Source organism: Hypomesus transpacificus, chromosome 12, assembly GCF_021917145.1.
Source record: "Hypomesus transpacificus isolate Combined female chromosome 12, fHypTra1, whole genome shotgun sequence".
NCBI lineage: Eukaryota > Metazoa > Chordata > Actinopteri > Osmeriformes > Osmeridae > Hypomesus > Hypomesus transpacificus.
Genome location: NC_061071.1, coordinates 2,932,453 through 2,957,549, shown reverse-complemented (window position 1 = coordinate 2,957,549; position 25,097 = coordinate 2,932,453). Strand labels below are relative to the sequence as shown.

Genomic DNA, 25,097 nt, shown 5'->3' with positions numbered 1-25,097 from the left:
TTTTGTGCCTTGACAACATTCCCAAACGGTAATGCAACAATTTTCATGACACCCACCAATCAAGCTTCCAACTTATTAAAAGATATTCAAGACTAAATATGCAATTTTACAAAACCTATAGCCGATATAATTGAGTCAAAGGACGCCCGCTCGAGAGCGAGAGTAACCTATGGAATGTTATTAATGATTTAATTTCATCAGACATTTTGTTAGTTCAGCGTTTTTAATAAGAACATGATTTAATGAAAGGCGGTAATAGAACATTGACAATACAAATAGAAAACAAATGAGAAGAATAACAAAATTGTTCTATAATTTAAAATGTATGGTAGCGAGAAATTAATAGAGGGTGGTACAGGCTTCAAATGGAATCGATACGTCCAATAAAAATCAATAGCCTACATCATATCCTGTTTTGTATCCGTTTTTTTTCTCGACGTCCCATCCGGCCAAGCTAGGCTTTAGGACTTCGGAAAGCTCTATTCTTCGGTAGAAGGGTGGGTGAAGCAGTGAAAGTTTAAACCTCACTTGTTGAAACTTCAGCGTTTTATTTTATGTCAGATTTATCAACAGAAGGCAAACTCGTTACGAGGTGAGCTAATAGCTAGCATAAAGTGTTCCTGTACTCAACGTTATCGCTAGTTTGTCGTGGGATATTTTGATCGTTACTATCTTTTTTATCTCCGTTAAACATACCGCTCATGAGTTCTTGATTGACAGTCCAAAAGCCAACTACACTGTAGCTGTAGAGTTGTAATTTGCATACACCCAATCAAAAGCCGATCTGCACGTTGACGTACAGAGGCGGGTACAGAAAAAAGCAGGAAGAAAGTACATTTTCTATTAAATCAATACATCAATATTAGGTTAATAGCTTTGAGATTGGGGATTTTGTAGCCTATATAGCAAGATAACCCCCACATTTACGTCACGATATAGATAGAGTTAAAAGAAAAGATCGTTTCTTTAGTTAGAAACTTTGCCTGGATTTTAGTGTTCCTCTTTTTGGGATCTCAGCACACAGCTTGTACTATTTTGACTCTTCCAAATGTAATGTAGCCTATATATTGTATAACTGCTTCCGTATGACACCTTCGTGTTGTTACAACGGTCTCCCTGGAAGGCCGTCAGAATACGTCATTTAATTTGTACAGTATATTTGCTTACAGTGCAAGCATACTGTGTCTTCAACACTGTTATCATACCCTCATCGTTTTGTCCTTGGAGGGTAGCTAAAATTACGCTAGCCTTTAACATGTGTGGTTTTGCGCTTGCACTGTGCGTTCTACAGTCCTCTGGGTTGGTGTTGACTGAAGTGATGGCAGCCAACAAAAGTAAAAACCAGAGCTCCTTGGTTCTGCACAAGGTCATCATGGTTGGCAGTGGGGGAGTGGGCAAGTCTGCCCTCACGCTACAGTTCATGTATGATGAGGTGAGAGAGCAAACAAACCAACTGCTGAAGTTGAGTGTCAATATGTGCTAAGCCTCGTCTAAGTATATAGGAAATGCAGGCTTATATATTTTTTTAAATCCTGCTAGTTCTAATAACTTTGGACTATCAGGCTGTTTGAAGTTCTATTGTAATGCTATCGTGGTACATTATAGCATCTACCTGTGACATTCTGACTGTTGAGTGATTGTCTCCTCCTACTACTACTAGTTTGTGGAGGACTATGAGCCCACCAAAGCAGACAGCTACAGGAAGAAGGTGGTTCTGGATGGGGAAGAGGTCCAGATTGACATCCTGGACACTGCGGGCCAGGAGGATTATGCTGCCATCAGGGATAACTACTTCCGCAGTGGAGAGGGCTTCCTGTTGGTCTTCTCCATCACAGAGCATGAGTCCTTCACTGCCACTTCCGAGTTCAGGTCAGTGATTCCACTTCCATTCATGCAGGCTTTTACTCCACCATAGTCCTCTTCTCACCTCCTCACACTTCCTGATTACAAAGATGTTGCCATTTTATATACTGTTGGGTTGTCCAAATGTTCTCCCTGACTGATTTTTGTTGCTATTTATATGGTAAACAAATGGTTTATTTGAGTGGGATCCGCAGTTTGGGGAGTAATTGTGTGTGTGTGTGTCCAGGGAGCAGATCCTCCGTGTGAAGGAGGAAGGCATGATTCCTCTGGTGGTGGTGGGGAACAAGTCGGACCTGGAGGATCGCAGGAAGGTAACCGTAGAGGAAGCGACCACCAAGGCGCAGGAGTGGGGGGTGCCTTACGTGGAGACTTCTGCCAAGACGCGTGCCAATGTTGACAAGGTATGCTACATGGTCATTTGGGACCAGTTTAGGTTACAATCCATTAACCACTAGTGTTCTTAATCATACAAGGATTCTAATGTCGATTACATGTCCTGATTAAGTAAGTAAGACTTTATTTATATAGCACTTTTCATACAAGAATTGCAGCTCAAAGTGCTTTACATAAAATCAACAAAAACAATAATACAAGTGTTGATCTAACTAGCCGCACTCTATCTGCGGTCTCTCAAATCCATTTTAGATCCGAGCTGCCACTTGCAGTTTTTATATATAAGTATTATATATATATATATATATATATATATATATAATATATAAGTATTAAGTATGTAGTGCAGCTGTAGCATTTTTGATGAGGCTTCTACTGCAGTGACCTTACGTGTTTACAATTCAGCTCCTTTTTTCTGTTACAGGTGTTCTTTGATCTCATGCGTGAGGTACGGAAAAAGAAGATGTCAGAGAACAAAGACAAGAACGGGCCGAGCGGCAGAAACAAGAAGCGAAAATGTGTCATCCTCTGATCTGATCCAGGCTTCAGTGCCTCCATGCCAAACACCAGCCTGGGCTAAACGGACTGAGCCAAACCTACCGATACCGCATACTGATTTCCCTTGCCTTCTCGTTAGCACCAATCTGTACTGAATCATACAGGCTTCTCACTCAGTGCCAGCGTGTGACGGCACCACCAACTTCTTGTATGATGTGTTGTTTATGTCATTGGAGGGAACTAAGCTAGTTCCTCATTATTATTATTTTTGAATGGGAATTTCTCCGTCAGTACAGTATGTACAGTACACTAGCATTGATATGGATCCACGGGCTTCATCACCCACCTGTACACAGCTGTCTCTCACTATACCCTGGTCCTGTAGTTGTATGTGTCTACCGAGGATGCCATTTTCATAAAGCTCCCCCGGGAAGAAGGAAGGGATTTGGTTGGCAGAAACTAGCTCTGAATACACGGACTCTGACTAGCTGCCCTTGGTGGGCTTCATACACAGACTTTCTTGATTCAAACTCCACTCCACTGTACTGGGCAGCAGCGCCAACTTCTACCTGCTCAACTTTTGTTATGACATCACAAAGACAATCACTAAATATAGCAGACTGTGTGTTTTGGAAGTAAGACGTTCAGTGTGTGTCCATTATCAGAAAGAAGTGTAATTACTTTGCTTTTGGGGTGGGCCCTTTATATTTGTAATCCTTTATATTGTCTTCCACTACACATTTGTTACTGCATTTTAAACGATCAAAGTGTGTACTATATTGTACGTGTAAGTGTGTACACATGATTCATAATCCTGGAAATGTAAGGAATCTATATTTATGTTCCTCTGTGATTTGCAATCCAGACCCTCTTTGTGTGAACCACCCTATCAGTGCACTTTCTCTACCACCAAAATATAAGATTCTCTGCTGCTTTCCTTATCACAAAACATGTATACGTTTGGTAATAAAGAACACAAACTTGCTGAGTGTGTACTGCTCTTCAGATTGATAATCCTATGGGCCTGACATATAGTATATGATTTAAAGATGTAATATCATTTTAATTTGAAAGTTCTTGTCAAAATATAGGCTAATATATTCCATGTATCACTGTAATGCATACCACAAGGTATGTGAGTGGCAGTGCAGGATATGACTAACTGTTTACCATCGCTTTTGCATTTCAAAGCTGGGGAACGCCCAAAGTTTAGAAACAAAGAGTTGCAACCCCTGGTAATCTCGTATTGGAACCAGATGGTTGTGCTGTTAGGACATGACATTGTACTGTACACACAACTTCTAACCTTCAATTATGTCCCCAACTGGAGGGAAGGTCTAGAGCCTGATGATTACCCTATCCTCCTTAATCGTCTCTGGAACCTTCTGAGATGTCATCTGACGGGAGCTGCAGTTAGCCACAGTGTTATTCGCTATTTATGGGAGACGAGACGAACTGTCGGGGTTATGGCCTTGTCAGACGGGCTCCATGTTTGTGGCCTCTCCCTGGTTTGGTACCCTGCCTTTGATGTGGGAGTGAAGCAACACCAAAAGACTTTATGACAGTCATAAATGGCCATTCCAGCCGTGTTCACCTTGACTTTGAATGGATGAGGCCTTCTCTGTCCCCAACAGTCTGTTAACACAAACGTGTCAAACGCTGAGGCAGGTTATCCAGCACACAGATGGATGGTCTCACCAAGTGCAAACCTCTTCCACATTTCATTACCTCACTGCTTCTCATCATGGCCTGGGGGGCCTTCAGCCTTCACTGAATTGCTTGGAGAGCCCTCTACTGGAACATATGAGGATGTTCAAAACGTAGAAAGGTTAAAAGACGTACATTGACACTTAACACATCTAGGAATGGAATACATTTTGTCTTTAGATGGACTTCTGGATAATCTGTTCCTATCATTTCCACATATTTTTACATTCATAATTCAATGAAGTGTGTGGTTGTCTGGCCTGTAGAGGTTGCATGTTCTACAATTCAACACTAGATGGAAGCAGAGATTCTTTTTTGCGGTATGTTTTTTTGTGTGGAGTCACCTCCTCGTCCAGGTGAGCAACACTGCCCTTCGAAGAACATGCATTAGTTCTGTTTTAAGTTGGAATTGCAGCACTAAATTGTTTCAAGACTTACTGTACCGACCATCCAATACTAGCCCTTTATCCTGGTCACCAACTGGCGACATACATCACCTTATTGGCCACGCCACTGTCAATAAACGTCCAACGAATAATTAATTGTGTCTGGACATCATTTGGGCACAGAATTTTTCTTCTTTACAATGTTGATAATAGAGCTGCTAGGGCTGGGTACAGTACCACATAGAAAGGGAAAAGACTTGTCAATTGTTACAGCAGAAATTAGACTTTACTAACAGAACATTGGCACTTTACTTAATATTGCTCCTATTTACAACATAAAACATGAGAGCACAGATAAAATGAGCCCATTGATTTAGTAACCAGGTGAATCTGTGACATTAACCTGCATTTACAAGTAGTATGAAAAATATTTTCCATCAAAAGCCAAAATTGTACATCCCATATAAGTTTTCCTAAAATCCTAAAATATCGATACATTCAATTTCTGTACAGCTTCACACCAATGAACATCTCCTGCCTTTATCTTAAAAACAATTTATACCACTAGTCACTCATGAAGCTTATTTACATCACAGTTGTGCAGAATGTCTGATACTGTACCAAGAGGTGAGGAGGTGCAACTGCACTGTGCAATAAAAAACAAACAAACAAAAAAAAGCCAGTCAGTGCCTCCATCAAATGTTTTTGATGACATGGATGAACACCCGGACAGTGGATTTCCCCTACATGTAGCATCAGCAGCTTCTGTAAACGGACTGATCTTGAGTAAATATCCATCCATACACTCATCGAACGTAGTCATAAAATGTAAACATTGTCAATATAATTGTATGAGGTCATTTCAGAGGTCTCTGCAAATAAGTTTGGGCAAATGCCAAGCTTGATGTCTAATGTTGAAAGCACAAGCAAATCTACAGTCACAAATGATATTTCATTGGCAAAAATGGCCCCGCTTTCATAATCAAACACGTTAGTAAAATGCTCTGCATTCGTACAGGGCTTTAAGCTGCACATCCCAACTGCTGTGGGTGTTTTGAACTGAACAAGGGGACTATCTAATTGCATAAAACCACTGCAATGCTGCCAAACATGTCAAACTCCATTCTAATTAAATTATCAATGCTATTCACACTTTAGGGACTGAATGTCTGTAAAATTTAATCTTTAACCTTTTTGGGGTTCTTATAAAAAATAAGTCTTAATTTCACATCTTTCTTCACTTTTCATTTGATAATTTTGCCCGTAAGTTGTTTGCCAAGTGCTGTCCATTACAAAGAAGCAAGGTTGCATATTGTATAAAAATATTGAAAGCAAACATGGCTCATAGTTTGGCAACACGTGACTAATTCTGAAGAATTGCTGAACATTCCCAAGGATGAACATACAGTATGAATCATGAAAGCCCAATCCTCATCTGTGTATCTACAGTTAGTTTTTCAGACAGATCTGAAACATGTTAGGCCTATACAATATTTTACAAGTGTGACTAAAAAAAGTGGCACTGTTCAGTCAGAAATCAGCATGGTCAAACAAAAACAAACAGAAAGTTTCTTTCCATTTTAAACATGAACTTTCAAATCGTACAAAAGCCACTTTCGAGTCAATGTTTGCATGACTTTGGAGCTGTAATATTCATCATAACTGGTGGGTTGATATGAATAGATTCAATGCCTAATCCAGCCATATGCAATATGGTCAATCTAGATATTTAGGTTGAATGGATCCTGGAGGTTTCTAATACCATAATGCAAGCATATTTAGGCTTTTACTTACTGTATCTTACACCACTATGGAGTCATAATACACTGACCTTCAAAACCAGTATTTGCCTAATATGAAAATCCAACCCTGTAAATTGATGCAAGGCATGGCATTAGAATAACCTTTCAATTTAATTTCAAACAATAACCAGTAATGTTTTCTTGCTATAGTCTTTCACTGTAATCTTTCACAGATCAAAATAAACAACCTCTAACTTAAATTATGACAACTTCTTCAGTACCAACAATATGTTGCTCTGTCAAGCGCAAAACATTGTAGAATGCCTGCCGTCGACCTATGAATTTAGAAAGGGTTCATTTCCTTCATGACATCCAACTGTGATTCAGAGTAAAGGAGAGAGTTTGTTTCATTTTAATTTCAATAGCTCAAGACAAAAGATATTAGAAGTCTTGGCTTGATTTTCAAAAAAAAAAGAGTGCAACTTTATTTATACTCTAAAAATGATAACTCTTGTGGTATAATACCGTCAAGGACTGTAGAACATCTTAGTGAGCCCAGTGTACCAGCGAACTCAGCGATCTGAACTATAGTTCAATAGCTGCCTAAAGAGCAACAATAATAACAACAGCTACAGCAGCTGTAGGGCCTACAAAGGGAGCTCCCCCTGATCTGAAAGAGCTTCGAGTCCTGAACACCTGTGCACCACTGCACATATGTCCACTGATCAGCAGGATCTGCATGTACCGTATGTATGACGTCAAGGACCAATCCCACGGTGGGATTCATGCCTATTAGCCGGGGTGACTCCGGGAGAGAGTGGATCAGAGTGGGACCATGGTGTATACCTCCTTCATGTCGCGTCTGTACATGTCAGAGTACACATCAAAGCCCATCTGAAGCACACGTCTCAACGCTCCTTAAAAAAGACAACGCAGAGAAGGTCAGGCCTAATCAGATATCATCTGGACTCTTAAAAGAAATTCCCCAAATCTCTATTTTCCAAGAGAAAAGGCTGTGGAGTTTACGAACAGACAAGAAGCAACATCTCATCCTAACTCTGACTCGGGGTGATGTGTCGGCGGATTGGAAGTCCGTTGCCTCCACGTTCTCCTGAAGGCTCATCTGTGTTGAGGGCACCACAGGGATGTCCAGACTTCCACCCTGAGCGCAACACATCCCTCAAAAAGATCTCCGATCGTGGTCCACCACGTCTCTCGCTTTCGCTTGTCAACTTCCGAGTCATGTTTGTCAACATAAAGTGCAACAGTGCTAGTTTGAACCGTCAGTAAGATCTCCTGTCTGTGCTGCAGGCTCCAGCCTGATGGTCAGGGAGACAGTCTGACTGGGGTCTGAGTCTCTGTGACCCTCCCTGCTGGCCCCAGGCTGCCTCCACCTCTGCTCAGACTGCAGGGGTCTCATGGGGGGTTACAGGGCTTGTGGGTGTCAGCGGTTTCACCAGCTCCTCCTCGTACACCTTCAGGATGGCCTCGCAAACAAAGCGATACTGGCTCTGGAAGATGGCGAAACACAAAATGTTAGGTTTCAGTTCCTAAAACCCCAGGCAGAATATTTAATAAAAAATGTATTTAAACGCTAAGGACATTCAGCTGTGTTGTGGGACCGTTTCCTGTATTCCAGCCTTTCCTGACAATTAGGCATCATCGTCTCGTATCATTTGTATGCAATGTGGGGTCAGACAGAGGGCAACTGACTCACTGGGGTCTGGATCATCATTGCCCTCTGGTCTCTCATTGTCCTCACGATATCCAGGGGATACACTGGCTGGTTGCCCTCAATCAAACACATGGCAGTTTCCATGGTGATGAGAACCCCAGTCCGACCAATCCCGGCGCTGCGAGGCACGGAGGAGATGCGAAAGAGAGATAGCGATGAGAAGAGCTATTAAATGGAGTTCAGGGCTAGCAGCGTTTTAAAATGCAGGGTCCATCCACCAATAGGAACAAAACATAAATAAATCTGAGGTCCATGATCTCTCGACAGAGCTTACCTGCAGTGGACCACCACTGGCTCCTCCCCCCCTGCTCTCCGTCTGCGCACCAGGCTCACCAATTCCAGGAAGTTAGTGGAGTCATCCGGCACACCATGGTCTGGCCAGGCCATGTACTGGATCTGGGTCAGCTGCCTGCTCTCCTGGCTCTGAACACACACACACACGCAAACACACCGACACATTGGCAGGTCAATTGTCAGACAGGACCACACAAGGACATACACAATCCACACAAACAGGTCTTTTTCTCTCACCTCCAGGTGAGTGAGGGTCATCTCTCTGACCAGGAAGGCTGCATCCCCCTCTTCAGACTCACAGGCCACCTGGAAGTTCCCGTAGGTGGTGCTGTTGTCCGGATTGGGCCAGTACTGGTGACACTTCACCTAGGAACACAGGACAAGATGGCCGTTCAGCAGATTTGGAGCAGGAGAGCTGAGCTGACAGCCAGCTTGACGATTCAGGGAGGTGGATCTACACGACAAGAGATCTCACATTTGTTTTATTGCTTACAGAAATCAAAATAATGGGAATCAACACAGACTAACACCACAGAGTTTGTCGTGTGAATGGCCGATACCACAACATGCTGTAGTTGTTAGCATGTCTCGACCCTAGACACAACCAAAAGACCACATTACATTAGACAAAAGGGTGCAGTGGAGAGGAAGTACAGAGTGCTCGCTCGTACCCGTCCTCGCTCCACCTGGGTGGTGAGCATGACCACCATGGTGGAGCCCTGCTCCCAGGTCATCTGCCAGAAGTCTGGGCACGTCCCTGGCAGGGGCCCCTGGCATGCGATGTATCGGTTGGTTTGACCACTTCCCATGATCTCCATCTGATCGAGGGTTGAGAAGATCACACAGAAGGGGGGGGGTTGAGCATACATGTGGACATCTTGTTTGATTCAGTGATTTCACTCATTCGATCGAAAGAAAGAGGTAGGGTGTCTTTACGTTGATGTAGTTTGCGTTGATGTAGTCATTCTCGCCCTTCAGAATGACCCGTGTTGCATCGTCTGAGGTGAGACAGACAGAGAAAGATAGAGAAAGAAAGAAAGAAAGAAAGAAAGAAAGAGAAGGAGGGAGGGAGTGAGTGGGATCAATGCATCATGACATAGAGAAGTTATCTGAGAGGAGGACAGGTCGCTTCTGATACTCACATGGAGAAATGTCTCTATATCGATTTTTGGAAATGTTCTGAGATAATTTGGCATGGGACATCATTAGTCCAGGTCTTTTCCGGTACAGTTGCTGTGAAATAACATTAACAATGGTTATTGTTGTTTGATTTGAGATAAGTATGGTTCAGCTGAGTGATGATTTACAGAGTTGCTCAAACCTCGCCTAAACCACCCTCTCAATGATTACACAACATTGACACAAACAGGAAACGATTTAGCTCATATTTTACAATAACAGGAAGCAATATACTTTGAAAGCTTTACTATATTTTCCTGTCGCAGGTATTTTCCCCTCAGTTGAAACACTGGTCTGCCACTTGTGATTGGATTGTGAAATACTGAACTTCTAATAACTGTCGGACAATTACATTCTCTAGAATTATTTATGAGAACGTGACAAACTTGGGTAGAGCCCAAGTAAAGCCCATGGGTAGAGTTAATACAGAGTTGAACATTTCTCCTCTGAGATTAAACTGGGTTATGTAGAGATAAGAGTAAAAACAACATAAACACCAAGAGTGCTGTCTGTGCAGACTAACATCAAACTGTGACAGGACAGCCCCGGTGTTCAGGCCTTGCTTCAGCTGCAGCATGGAGTCCCTCCAGGCGTCGTGGTGGTGCTGGGCAGGGTACTGGGGTGCCCTCTCTGCAAGGTACTGGAACTGTGGCTCTGCATCCAGATTCTCATCCACCACGTCGTAAATTGCTAAACAGAACAGGTGAGGAGGATGAGGCGGAGGAGTGAAGAGGAAGAAAGACTTTCAATCATGCAAATAAAAAGAATGGAAAACATAGGCCAAGGCACACTAAAGCAATGACAAGCAGGTCTCAAGTGGAAGTCACACTTGGAGAAGCATCTGAGCAGGATGTTGACGGGCCACTGGGTAGTCCATGCTGCTTGCTCTCCGTCTCCGTCTCCGTCTCCCTCTCCCTCTCCCTCTCCCTCTCCCTCTCCCTCTCCCTCTCCCTCTCCCTCTCCCTCTCCCTCTCTCTCTCTCTCTCTCTCACCGTTGGGCCGGACCAGCAGTACCAGCTCCCTGGAGCGCTCCTCCTCGCAGCTGGCCTTGATGATCAGCACCACCTCGTCGTGGGACAGGCTGGAGATGTCCCGGCCGTTGATCAGCACCACCTGGTCCCCCTCGTTGAGACGGGGCACGCACAGGTCCGCCTGAGGGGGGGGGCGAAGGGGACAACACACCGTGAGCCGGGAGCGAAGGTGAAGGAGGATGCATGCCATTATTTGTCTCATTAAAAGCTGTTGTCGGCGTACCGCTGTTCCCGGGGCTACTCGCGACACGATGACGGGCATCTTCTGGTCCAGTCCACCCTGAGGAGGAATGGAGGGACAGAGGGGTTAGGAGGAGGAGGGGGTTGGTATCCCACGTCTGTGGACTACTTTCACGATATGTCATGATGGTCTGTCAAGCACATACCTTCACATTGAACCCGAATCGACCGTGTTCGTCAGGGCACATCTTAATCAACACTAGATTGTCATGGGGAACTTCTCCATTCAACTGAAGGGGGAACAGAAGAATCAACCGTTTAGGATGCTAATCGTTCGAGTGAGAGGGATCGTATATTTTTCTTCAAATCAAAATCAAAGTCCCAGTTCATTTCCTGAGGTGAAATTACAAACATCCAAAACCACGAAGCGTGCAGAGTCTAAACATCAGTCCGTGTGCTGTGGAGGGGCACTGATCTGGCTCACCACTGTCCTGTTTGCTGCCCCGGGGACGTTGTACAGCTCGTTGATGTGGTTGTCCAGCTCCAGCTGGGAGGCTGACTGGCTGGTCTGGCTGCACAGGGTCCTCCTGCTCTGCTTGGGGGGCAGGGCCGGGGGCTGGCCATCTATTGTGGTATCAGGTGACCTGGACACACGCACACACACAGACATGCACATGTATGCATCCACACACACACACATATACACACACACACACATACAACCAACAGACAAACAAACAGGGCACACATCAGCTCACAAACCGTCAGCAGAAGCTCTTTGTGAACATGGATCTCAACGTGGAAACCAGGCACTCAACGGGTGGACTCCTTTTACACGTCCGAACCTCCCGTCAGGGCGGGCCTCGCCCACCGTGCAGGCACACACGGCTGTTTCACCACTCATTCGGGGCGAATTTGGCACCAAAACACACAACTCTGTCTGACGGCTGACGAAACGGCGGTGAGTGGGAGCAGAGACCTTGGCGAGGCGGTGTGCTGGCAGCACACATTACGCCCAGCCTGATGGGGTCATGCCCCCGCCCCAGTCACAGCACATACATGTTGTTTGGCCTCCCGTCGGCCTGCAAGCGCGGCGCAGCACCGGCCCTGTTTGAGGTCAACTGCCGGAGACAGCGCCCCCCCAACCCCCAACACAAACAGACTGGGCTGCTACGAGCCTGCTGTGGGTCTCTGTCTCTCTCTGGGGGGAGGGGGAGGGCAGAGGAGGAGGTGGAGAGGAAGAGGAGGTGGAAAAAGAGGAGGACGGCTAGGGGAGTAGTGAGGAGAGGAGAGATTGAAGACGGGGTGGGGGATGGAGGTGGATTTACAGGGTCAGAGTGAGGATTGGGAGCGACAACATACGAGAGAGAGAGAGAGAGAGAGAGAGAGAGAGAGAGAGAGAGAGAGAGAGAGAGAGAGAGAGAGAGAGAGAGGGATGGATGGATGGATAGATAAATAGATACATAGATAGATAGATAGATAGATAGATAGATAGATAGATAGAGAGTGAAAGACAGAAAGAAGGAAACGAGATAGTGAAAGAAAGAGAGAAATGATGTGACCTAGAAAACGCCAGGAATCCATCTGGGAGTCCAGGGACAGGAGGAGAGTCCCTCTGCCTACAGTACTGTCAGGATGCAATGATGTACCTCATAAACCATGAATAACAACACAACACCCCCACTAACACCTCCCCCCCGCACACACATACACAGTTGGCGTGGTGCTCGCTGCCTGGTTTGGTTGGTCTGGCTGACGCAGAGATTTCACCAAAGCTGACAGCATTGAGTGCAGCCAAGAGAGTTGAGCTCCTTTTCAAGGGTTGTCCCAGTCCTGACTGCCAGCCTTTCTGTGGCTCAACATCCCTTTGAGATCGCAACCTCCATGGGCCAACAGAGACAGGGACAGCTGTTAGGAAAATGCTGTCATACACACACACTCGGGTAAACTGTGCCCACACACACACACACACACACACACACACACACACACACACACACACACACACACACACACACACACAAGCACCAACACACCCATGCACACACAAACACACTCAGCTGTTCTGTCCCATTGTGTCACAGGATTGATAGAACCAGATGGAGCCATGGAAAAAAGACATTTAGTTTGTACCAACAATAACAAGAAAAAACTCAACAAGATTCTCTAACACAACAGCAACAAAGCCATTTGCTGTACATCTATCTGTTGTCATAGAACAGAGAAAAGGTAGACAAAGGACAGGGAGAAACAAGCCATAATGTATTGCTGGCGTAGGACAACATTTAAATGGTAGATGGCCCACTATGGAATATTAGCATAACAAGCATTAACCAATGTGCCTCAAGCTTAAACTGTGGCTTCTCCGCTCTGCCAAGTTCAAATCTCATTACGGATGCCTAAATGACAGCCATGAACGCAGTCTATTTTCTGGTCTCCAGGCACGGCTTGGTGCTAACGCCGCGGGCTATTTACATAATAAAAACATAATGGTTCAGAAGAATAAAGAAGAGATTGGGGTGGGAAAAGAGAGGCTGAGGATATTCAGCCCAATAGACTCTGAAAGAGGAAGCGAGACCTCCTATTGGTTGGTAAATAGGATGGCTTTGTGCTGTCGAAACATAGATGCATCACATAACCTCTTGTTGTCCTACAGGATCAAAAGTGACTTCACAGCACATATGTCTGCCATGGTTATCTGGCACAGTGGCAGAACAACTTAACATCATGTGCTCAGCCCAAGGGGGAAAGGTGTTTGAGCATTCATTTCACTCATGCTAGTTTGAGTTTCTGTGTACAGTGCAGTAATAATGAGTTTCATTACTAGCATTATTCCATTTGTGCTGAGAAAACGCATGTGCCTGCATAGAACCATGGCCCAGCTAATATAGACAAGTCAAATGGAGAGATATGGCTAAATGTCTAGTGAATATACTGTAGGGATGCATGTGCATGTGAGTGTGGGTACAGTATTGTTGTTTACTGTTTACAGTGCATACAGGAGAGCATGCTTACAGGGTAGAGTCCAAACTGATGCTATTGGCCTGGGTTGAGGAGGCTGACTTGTGATTGGCGAACACCTGACGGGGCGAGGTGTTGATCACGTGATCCAGCAGGTGTCCTACCGAGGATGGGCGAGGGCGGGACTCCCTACTGGGAGAAGACAGGAAACACAGCCCTGTGCTTCAGGCCAAAAATCGAGACGGATCCAAATTCCTTCATTTGCTCGTGTTTGTGTGTGCGGCGTGTGTGTGTTTCTACTCACTGGTTGGGCGTGCCAGGCGGGGAGCGCGTGGGCAGACTCTGCGTCTCCATGCGGTCCTCCTGCAGAGAGGTTCTGCTGTCGGACTCCCAGTCCATCCCGCTCATCAGCTTCCGTATCAGGGGCTTGCTGGGAGACCTGGGGGGGTCGAGAGGACGACACGGGATGTGTTAACATGACTAAACGCTGAGATGGGTATCGGATAAATGGGAGACAAAGCCTATGCTCGGAGACCCCTGCTCTCTGTGCTACCTCCGCTGTCTGTGCTAGAACTCCACACCTGACCCGGTTTTCTAGGTTGTGGTTTCGGCAGTGTAACTTCCTGTGCGAGGGAGGGGGGGGGGGGGGGGGGAGTCTCTACGAGGTCAAACCTCACTGAAGTGGTTGAGGGTCCCTCTCGTGCAATAGCTTGTTTGTGGCTGCTTTACATAGTTGTCATACCACCAGTCAAGTACCACATCGAAGATAATGAATGAAATGGTGAAAGTAAATTTCCTTTTCTTATCTCAGTAACTTAATTGAATAGTGGTTCTACAGTGTGTTACGACGACTCGGTCAGCTGAGGTTTCTCTGTAAGATATTCTCATGTACGGAGGTTAAAGAGAGCAGATAGGGGTTCTCAGAGCTGGGTCTTACCTGACAAACACTCTGTCCTTCACCGCCTTCTCTTTCCCGTACTGGACAGACTGAACCTCCGTCCTCCCACTGGGGAAACACAAACACATCATCCAGTACCACCTCCATATTCCACTCTCGGGGCTGTTGTGTGTGGAGCGAGGAGGACAGGGGGAGACGTGGCAATCAGAGACGGGCACCAGAGAAGGATCCAGCCACATCAGACTCTTCTAAGAAATAATATACTGGTGAGAGGAAACGTTTTCTCTATGGCTATTGTGCAACGTTCTATGGCCCCCAAAGATATTCCATTCGACCATTACGCAATCCTGCCTACACACTGGCTGTGATACAGCAGCCCTGCAGGTCAAGTGCATCCCATGGGCTTTGTACAAATTGCAAATAGGCTTCTAGACACAGTACATACGGTGTGTTATGCTGACAGCAATTAGAGAGATAGGGGGTGTGAAGGGCTGTTTGTAGCTGACGCACTCAGCACTGACATTGAGAGGATGAGATGAGTTCATGTTTGGGTCATGGGCTCTCTTGTGAGGTTTAGACGGATGCATTTCAGTTATTTGAGAAGCAATGTTTGGGGTATACAAAACAGACGCCATCAATTCAACATAACTTGTGTTTACATTTCTCAAATTATTTTTATAACATGGAAATAATACATGAATATAGTCTGTTTATGATTATGTTATGTTTATGATTATGTTCATGTTCCAACTGGACCCCTCAAATTTCCACAATAAACAAAGCTTGTGGTGCTTAAAGTCGCCTGTCACTTACCAGTAGCGGAACTTGGAGCCCAGTGTGAAGTAGTGAGTGAGGAAGTTCTTCTGTAGGGGCAGGGGTCTCTCCAGACGGAAGAAAGTGTGGTGCTCCACACAGGCCTTCCACAGGTTCTTACAAGCCCGGTAGCTGGCCATGTTGAAGCACAGCAGAGCCTCACGACTTTCAGGCTGGGGGAGAGAGAGAGAGGGAGGGAGGGAGGGAGGGGTGTCAATGTTAAACTCTGCATACGCAGGACAGTGTGGGTCCTGGATTATCGCACTTGATTACCTCACATTTGACACGCGAGGCTGCTTTATGGGACGCTATTGTGTTAGGCATAATAATCCCTTACCTTAAATGCCCTTTGGACTGGCTGAGTGAGTAGAGAAGTGAACTAAATTAAGGTGATAAAGCCCATTTCTGATAAAAGGAGCACATTTTTGACCAAAACGATGGTGTTTATTTTGCAGGGTGTGATTTCCCTCCACCATCATTACACCCATCCTCATCTTCATCCTAATCCTCATCACCATTGCAAAAAATCACAAACGCACAGAAAGATGGAAGTCAATTGCATCCAGATACTTACTAAATCTTTCCGGAGTTGAATAAAAAATCGTCTACATTTGAATGAAATTTTCACTATATTCACCCTGAAAGACATAAAAAGAATAGCATGTTCAAAGGCATGTAAATCTTTTGGTTGTAAATGACAATTCTTTTTTTGCCTGACCTATTTCACTCTTTCCTTTAAGCATGACTCACAGACAGCCTAAATATAAACTAGACTGTCCCAATCTGCCATAATTAGTCTATTACTCATTTAAAGATGGACTCATACAGTACAACATGCATCACAAGGCTGATTTTCTTTTCTTTTTAAACAATCTTACCCACAAAAGGTTTGTTTCTAAAGTAAATAGTGGTTTGATACAACTGTGTATGTGAAACTGTGTTGTTACTTACCATGGAAAAGTGTGGATTCGTAGCCTGTTCTTATGTATGACAATGCCTAGAGACATCACTCCCATGAATATCTCTGTGTTACTTGGATCCTACAGAAGAAAGAGGAGAGGAAGAAAACACTGAGGATGTTTCCACAACAGAGCCTACTAGAATGGAGGAGGTTCTACTGTTGTAGGTAATGGGCCCTGGTTAGACTAGCAGTGAAAAGGAATATCCCTTTGTGGTATGAGACGCTACACTGAGGAAGCTGAGTTGGTTTTTATTAATCTCACACCTTTGGAACAAAATTAAATATACAGTGTATGGTTTTGCTTGGGCAGCAATCCGAAGGACTTCCTGATCTTCCAGAAAACTCTACATTTGATGTTTAAAAGTGTAGACCTCATTGGCAGTCACTGTTTATTTGCAGTGCACACATCACATGCTATCTACACAAATATTGACTTCATCTCTTGTTTATTTGGACAGCGCACAATTTCTATTGGACCAATGGTACCAGGTGGCCAAACTGAAGTCCACATGGGTTAAATGATGTGGTAAACATTGGCCACATTTATTTGATGCAACAACATAAGTAATGATATAATCATGATAGTAATTCTGTTCAGTGTGAGAACTTCATGTTGATTTCTCGACCAGGCTTTGGTCCACAGTGTCCCACTAGAAGTAAAGTGGAAGCTTTGATACTTACTCTGGCATAGTGCAGTTCTACTCCATAGAACTCCAGTGTATGTGCTGTGTTTAGATAGCTGAACTCCGACTGGGCAGGAGACAGTCCTCTGAAAGGATAAGGAAAGAGAGAGAGAGAGAGAGAGAGAGGGGCATATATATAGAGTAAGACATATTGACAGAGTGTGTGTGTGTGGGAGAGAGAGAGAGAGAGAGAGAGAGAGAGAGAGAGAGAGAGAGAGAGAGAGAGAGAGAGAGAGAGAGAGAGAGAGACTTTGGCTCCATCCATCCAGCCCATTGAGCAGAGAGAGGCCAGAGAGAGCCTAACAATGAGCTGCCTTGTTCTGACATGGGCCAGTTGGAGCAGCTTCAGCCAGAGCCTCAGCTGCCCTCGACTGACTGAGTGGCAGAGAGAGACTGTGTGTGTGTGTGTTTGTGTGTGTGTGTGTGTGTGCGGGCACTTTTGCGTGCTTTGCTACTTAGAGATGAATGAACTGAATCATTGATTTGTTCGATTTTTGTTCCGTCTCAAATATACACCGAGCATTTCAAGGTTAAGAAAAATAAACAGGAATAGCTTTTGACTCACACATCCTTCACCATGAGAATTCTGTTTTCCCAAAGCCTGCTTACGTGTGTTGCTGATGACATTTGGCGACCTCTTTCTCAAAGTCCTGTGGCGCATTGGGGATGAAACAGTATTCTGAGAGGTAACCAGGCAAGTGTTCAGCGTGGTTGTAGTCTCCCAGCTCCGCTGCAACACAAAGCGGACAGTGTGTGTGTGTGAGCACAGTGTGCAAATTGAGGAAAAGCACACCACCCATTCACTCATTTTCTGGTTAAACATCGCCTTTGTGCATCAAGAAAGAGGGGGGTCTTCTGCAGTTTAAATGATCCAAACATTTGCCTTTTGTTAAAAAGGAACTGAGGAAGATGGGTCCTACTCATCGATTCAACACTGTGGAGAATGTTTCCCACAGCGAAAGATAATAAACTCTGAGGTTGAAGATGGACTCCAAGGATTCGAGACAGATTCAGCAATAAGAGAAGCGAATGGAATGGAATTAGCTTCTGAATGGAAAGGCTTTAGCACCTTTTTTCTAAATGAGGCAGTTCACTTTTTGATTCTGCTCTTTTTTGCTCCATGCAATTTTAAACGCCACTCTAGTAACAGGAGCAACGAGCCTATGTGAAAACAGTAGGAGGTGTTTATAGGGCAACATATTCTCTTCATAATCGTGACAGGTTGGAAAATGCGAGATGATCTATGCGGCAACAGTTATTCATGCAGTGCGGTGCCATGACCACTTCCTGCGTGACCTATTTACCTCCTACACAGCATGTTGACAGTGTTGTGAGGGTGCAGCCTTCCTATTAAGTAAACAACCAATGAGCTGGGCTTTTGCTACCACCCTGCTTGTATGGTTATTGTATTCCCTCTCTCTCCCCCTTTCCAAGCGTATTGGGGTCAATCTGTAAACAAAGACCCTGTGCCAGACTAATGAAAGGGGGAAATACAGTATGAGGCTAAGGCAGTCGATGCTTCAGAAGGTATTAATCCTTCGGCACGGATTCACTAACATGCACTCATGGAAAACCTGGTATTTTCCAGGGCAGGAAAGCCCTGCTAGACTGATCATGCCTTTGACTTGGTTGACACTGAGTGCAATAGCCTAATAGTGTTGGTCATTTAGAATAATTAGACTTACATTGAACAGCATAGGATGCCAAGAGAGCTGCAGTGTTGTAGGGACAGGGCAGTCTGAGACAAGACAGAGAGAGATACAGTCAATACTCGTGCTCAAACTAAGTTGAGGACTATTATGGTGAAAGCGTTTCTTTCTAAGCCTTCCACTCACCTTCCACTCAGGATGTCCTGCTTAATCTGAAGAAAGTACTGATACCTGAGGAAAGACCAAAATAGAGTAGGGTCAATAACAAGACCCTCACAAACTGAAATGATGTTGCTTAGATCAACCTTTGAGCGCTCACCTTGTGTACTCTTCCTGAAGTTTGTTTGGGTCGGTTACAAAGAATTTGACTCTGAAGTTCAAACAGTTCTGAGATCCCTCTGATAGAACAGAGTAGTAAACAATTATATCCCAAACAATACGTTACCACATAAGTAACAACACAAGTAAGTGTTTTCTGAAACTGAGGGTTAACAACATACTTTTCAGTTGCTTCCGGATGGGTTTTACTGGGTCAAGCCACCTCTGTAAAATGACAAAAAACAATATGAGAAATAACAATATATTGAAAAATAAATAACAGCAAGAAACCATATCCCCCAACTTGTCTACAAATAATACACACTAATAGCACACACAACACAACAACATTATTGCTCTGCAAACTTGCAAACCCTGACAAAATAAACATATCTAACAACCTAATAAATCCACTAATCTGCTTCAACTCTTTGTTTGCAGATCATAACTAGTCATCGCATCTACCTCTTTGTGTTGACAGGACATGAGCCCTGCTAGCTGTGAAGCTACAGGATGCTGGCTGAACTCTCACCTGACTGTCAGCCGGATCATCAGCCAGCTGCAAGCCAAAGTAATCTCTCTCAGTCAGCTCCAGGTGTTTGAACACTACATCCAGCAGGATCTGTCCTTGATCGAGCTTCTGAAGGGAGGAGAGATCAAGGGAGACACATTATCCTTATGTTTAAGAATGACCGCCTAACTGTGCACCACGAAAACCACCTAAAGGATGAAGGTGAATGGTCAGAGCTCCAATGTTCTACAAAACAACACACTACTGTCCAACTGTGAGTACTTCTGTAAGTCTCTGTACAACAACTTCCTACTTCCGGACTGTCAAAAGTGGGTTTCTGAATGGATGCCTTTTAGAGCATGCAGCAAGTCGCTGCTTTCTGCAAGTGTCAGGGCAATGTGCAACACTGGGTCTCTGGACCAGAGACAATGTATTATTCACAAGCTTCTGGGGGAATGAACACCTAGCCAAGGCCTGGAGAGACTACAGACTACAGTGACTATACTGTGTACTACTGTACATACTAAAAGGACCAATCCTCCTCTGCATTCTGTATTTGATTGGCCAACATGGTTGGACCTATGTCTGAGAGGGGCCTCGTGGCCCCAAAGAGCCACCGTACCTCTCAGCTCAGGCTCCTTAGTCATGCAGCCAATGACAACTCAGTGATGCAGCTGACTCAACCAGGTCAAGATCAAAGTGGAAACGGACTTGACTGAATCAGTCCCTAGTCAATTTGATAGTTGGCACGCAATTGATGGTTAGTGAACAACATTGATTTGTTTGATTTTAAAGGCCCCTTGCTCTGACGTCACCATGCTCTGGAAAGGTCCTCCTCAGTGCCTGTGTGTCACTGGCACAGGGTCATCCATTATGCAGAGAACATGAAAAACAACTGAAGGCGTCGTGTCTGTATGAATAAGTAAACACCACCCAGTCTGTGTAGGACCAACTCCAGCAATGCTTTCGTCAACTTTTCCTTTGTCTTGTTCGTCTTTTTATAAAGAGAGTGGGCAGTCCACTGAGACCAATGATGCAGGGCTTTGCAATACTGCAATTAGTTATTGGCTCGCTGTTTTACAGTATCCAACCCATGATCTTAAGAGGACTGAAGGACTGCACCTCCTCCAGCAGAACTACAGTCAGAAATGCGTGTAAGCTGACCCAATTTTCAGCATCATGACGGATATTGAGAAGACATTCAACCTGAAAAGATGTGTGTGTGGCCCATAATGCAGGGAGCAGCATTATCATGGTTGTTTCCCAGGGGATAGACCTGGACTCAGAGCCGACCAAGCGTATTGAACACATATGCCACAAATACAAAACGGTTTCAATACCATTTAACACTCCCTATAGATGTAAAGCAATCAATATATACATATTTGATCTGTAATTGTGTCCTTACCCTTGACCAACAATCATTTACCTAATCTCACTGTCATTGTTCTTCCTTTGCATATGAAAATACTTTTAATGGAGGTTCTTTGGTAACAGATCTCCAAAACGAAGGGATTAGTGGATGAGCAGATTTAGCCCAGAAAAGGGGTAGTGGGGCACAGTGTAGAGGTTTGGGGCCAGTTAGAGGTGCAGGGTGGGTTTGGTGTCTGCAGCATGTGGAGTAATTAGGACAGTTCACAAAGGGGAACACACTAATGCCTGGGCCTGCTGACCCCTCCCCCATCCCAACCCCAGATATTCCCCACCTGCCCAGCCAAGCCCCTGGTCCAGCCATTAAAAGCCTCAACTGTACAATTCCCCGACACATCCCACTGACCAGGGTGGAGGAAGCAGCTGCTCCTGTGGACTGCAGGACCGCATGTGTGATTCCCACAAATGTTGTCATGCAGTTTGCTGCTACTTCCACAAACAACACACACTTTGTAGAATTACATCTGTATAACAATGTTTTCTTGTCATGTTTGACAACATCTATGTCCTGTTATAATGTAATTGAACCTTAAATAGGAGGCTCTTACATATTACAGCACATCCACTCACAAGGCTATGCATTACTGGGAAATTAGCATAATCGATTGAATGCTATAATTGTAGCATCGATTGAATGCTGTCGTAAAGAGATGCAGACTTCTTCATACTTACATCAACTTTGAAGGCTTGAACTGTGTTATCCAGCAGGAGTACACTGCAGAGCACGTCTGTGTGCTGCCTGTCTTGTACCAGCTCCGACGCTCGGACATTGTAGTTTCTGCCAGCGGGCAACCGGAAGCGTGCGGTCATTACTGTCCACACAATGTCTGCAACCGAGAGACAGAGAGCCAAGGAAGAGAACATGAGAACATTAACCAACACAACACACTGAGTATTAGCAACATTAGCCAATTGCATAGTTATGTCAAATTGGATTCGATAAATAACTCAACTCCACAGTTACATGTCAAGTAAAATCCAAATTTTATCTCCAAGATTCACAGTATCAGGGAATGTTTTTTACTTTTGACCTTTTTAATGCATGACATCATCCATAGGAGAGAAGGGTCTGGAAATCAAACATCCCACACCAGCAGAGCTTTTGTGCGTGACAATGGCTTTCTGTGAATGTCACAGAAATGCACAATGCCACACTGAAGCGCTGTCATAATGGCCACCTCTCTGGAACTCCCACATGCTTTACATACTGTCATGGGTCTATGTTGCTCACAGGCTACAAAGACACAAGCTATTCATCATCTCCTACTGTACATGTTAAGCACTGCTACTTTAATCAATACTAGGCTGGATGACTTCTAGTCATGTGGGACTGATTAGCAGCATAACAGCTCTTTCACTTGCCCCTGAGAGCTGAGGTCAATTTGAACTGATCATGATAAAAAGTGGACCATCTTATTCAAAGATTGGAGGATATGCAAAAACACAATCCAGCAAAGTAGTATGGTAAAAGGACAGGGTTCAACCCTTTGGATCAAACAGCCCACATTGCATGTCTATAACTCTACAACTGGCCTTCTGTAGAATCACCATTCACTCAACCAATGCTCCTGAAAAACATCCGTCTGTAGGGAAGCACTTCTGATTGACCAGAGGCCTAGCCCCAAGGGAGGGGGCTTACGTAAAACAGATCAGTCAAGTAACATCAATTGCTCAAACAAGCAGAACGGATCAACAAACAGCTTTTTGTTTTGCTTTTGGGCAACGATACAGTTTTATTATCCTCACTGTCATTGGTGGTCAACACGGTGAGGAACAAGCCTAATCCTATAGTTCTAAATGGTCTGGGTCAGATCATGTTCTTCAATCATCTATAATAGTTAAAACCGAGCTTAAACTGATGCTGCTGTTATAACATATAACCACACCTGCATTGTCTGAATGTGCCTACTGTACTCATATAATGATGATACAATAAAGCAGTTTACCTTCATATAATGATGAGACAATAAAACAGTTTTCCTTAGATGACACAGCAATCACCGTAGACAAGGGAAATATAATGATGTACTTACATTCATCTCAAAATGAAACCCAGTGTTCTAGTAGGACAATCTAGCAATTTCTTTTGTCTAACCTAGGTTGCTGATACAGTATATTTCCACTCGAACACTGGAAGAACATTGAGCGACATAAACATCACTCATCACTTTTCTGTACCACTACAAACACATACACACACACTCATACCAGACTCCCTATCATTGGCACATGCCACCAAATGGTTCAAATAAAATTAACAATCAAAGACTGTTAATCATCAGACAGCCCTTCCTTGTTATGTTCATTCATCATTTGTTCCACGTCAGATAAGGGTAGGTATCAAGGTGATTTCATTCATGGTTTCGACGCTGACTAGCTCACAACCTCCAGCCGTGGAGGAGGGGACTTGATCAGCAACAGTGATTCACAGCATTTTAGAGTTTGTCACTTAGGTTAGCCCACCACTTTTCCACCATCTACAGCAGGGTTTGGCAGATAAGGCTGCACACTGCCCAGCATCACACAACCTCTTAACAGCTTTCATTCACGAGTGGGAAAAGTCTTGAGTACGGATTGGACTAACTGAGCCCAGTCGCTAAGAATGAAAAGGGCAGCTTAGTGGAGACAATCATCCTCTTCATTCATTCTCAACCCTGCAGTTAATATAAGAGAGATGGTAAAGATTATGTGATGGCAAATGGCTGCTCCACTTCCTTTTAGGGAGGAGGCAAAGTGGAATGCTATGAAATCAGTGGTGGTACAGTTGGCGATGGTAGGGGTAAAGGGTGAGGTGATATAGTAGGCTTGTTTAGGATGGTGCTGACTACCAGGGTCAGGATATACAGAGGCTGGGGTATGTTCAAAAACACCTAGTCCAGCATAGTGGATTTGTGTGGTTTGAAGACAGTGTTCACCTTCTAATACTAAAGGGCCCACTTTGTTTTGTTTTACACTTGGCTATATGACAACAAAACAACTGGTGAGAGCATCATCCCTTTCTTTTCAGGTGTTTCACAATATCACCATTCATATATTAATAAAAACAGATAAATCAGACATGGTGTTGTAAGGCCTATGTATATAAGTATTTATTTTATCCTGGCTTAACTTGCTGTCCTCTGAGCTGTTATAAACCAGGTTTACAGGGTTTTCATTACAATCCTATGGCCTATAGGAAGAATATTAGCTGTTCTGCTCCGAACGCTTACCTTCATAAACACCTCCGATAGAGTCCAGGTTTTGAAGGATGAATTGAATGAAGGAATCCAAATCAGCGGAAGAGGTAATGCAGATCTATTCGCCGCTGCAGACCCACATACACATCGTTATGGTGCTGGCCAGCATAGCTTGCTAGACGGCTTCTTTAACTGTCGATAGGCTACACTTGCTACGCGGCCCCACTGGTCTCTAGCAACAGCGATGGATGCGTTGGGTCCGTTACAAACGTCATGAAGACATCCTTAAATGTTAGCAAGAGCAGGTAGGCTACCATACAGAACCAGTAGGCTATGTTTAAGGAGCCTTCCTTGATCCCAACGCCTTCAGAGACAATCAGTGGCGGCTATGATCATTGTGACTTCACTTGACTTTGCAGCAGAAGCGGAAAGACCGCAACGAAACAATGTTGCAAGCCAGTCCTGCTTGTCTGCCGATATTGATGGCGCAAACTCTGCATTAGGCTACAGTGAGCGGGGGTGGTGTCAAACTAGTTAGGAGGCGTGTCATTCTTCTCTGAATATTTTGTATTTTTCATTATTATGTTTCCCCAAATTATGAAGAATACTGCTTTGTTTAGGCCAGAAGCACTTTAACGTTACTGGAGAAGAAAGAACGCTGTCAAATATTCAATATGACAGAATTTCA

The 25,097-nt window shown here is 44.4% G+C and overlaps 2 protein-coding genes across 5 annotated transcripts; one reads left to right on the top strand and one right to left on the bottom strand.

The window, feature by feature from the left end:
* The first annotated feature begins 445 nt into the window (after window positions 1–445).
* LOC124474506 (ras-related protein Ral-B-like) lies at window positions 446–3,739 on the top strand. The gene is made up of 5 exons (XM_047030703.1): window positions 446–592; window positions 1,292–1,432; window positions 1,661–1,869; window positions 2,090–2,264; window positions 2,681–3,739. Exons 2-5 carry the CDS (start codon window positions 1,319–1,321, stop codon window positions 2,786–2,788), a joined length of 606 nt encoding a protein of 201 aa, XP_046886659.1. The 5' UTR covers window positions 446–592; window positions 1,292–1,318; the 3' UTR covers window positions 2,789–3,739.
* Window positions 3,740–5,061: 1,322 nt separating this feature from the next.
* On the bottom strand, window positions 5,062–24,885 carry LOC124474505 (tyrosine-protein phosphatase non-receptor type 4-like). 4 transcript variants are annotated; one of them, XM_047030702.1, is made up of 27 exons: window positions 24,443–24,885; window positions 21,906–22,060; window positions 19,824–19,931; window positions 19,474–19,516; window positions 19,293–19,371; window positions 19,160–19,204; window positions 19,010–19,062; window positions 17,934–18,054; window positions 17,323–17,410; window positions 16,632–16,720; window positions 16,255–16,318; window positions 15,681–15,853; window positions 14,907–14,975; window positions 14,274–14,408; window positions 14,024–14,158; window positions 11,493–11,652; window positions 11,215–11,298; window positions 11,052–11,108; window positions 10,790–10,949; window positions 10,321–10,487; window positions 9,761–9,851; window positions 9,555–9,616; window positions 9,290–9,436; window positions 8,856–8,984; window positions 8,599–8,747; window positions 8,307–8,442; window positions 5,062–8,100 (listed from the first exon to the last, which is right to left on the bottom strand). In XM_047030702.1, the coding sequence occupies exons 2-27, from the start codon at window positions 22,041–22,043 to the stop codon at window positions 7,990–7,992; spliced, it is 2,793 nt and encodes a 930-aa protein (XP_046886658.1). In that variant the 5' UTR covers window positions 22,044–22,060; window positions 24,443–24,885; the 3' UTR covers window positions 5,062–7,989. The 4 variants fall into 4 exon arrangements, with proteins under 4 accessions (XP_046886658.1, XP_046886654.1, XP_046886655.1 ...); XM_047030698.1 differs by having other exon boundaries at window positions 5,063–8,100; window positions 14,024–14,161; XM_047030699.1 differs by lacking the exon at window positions 24,443–24,885 and adding an exon at window positions 23,267–23,447 and having other exon boundaries at window positions 5,063–8,100; window positions 14,024–14,161.
* Window positions 24,886–25,097: the final 212 nt, after the last annotated feature.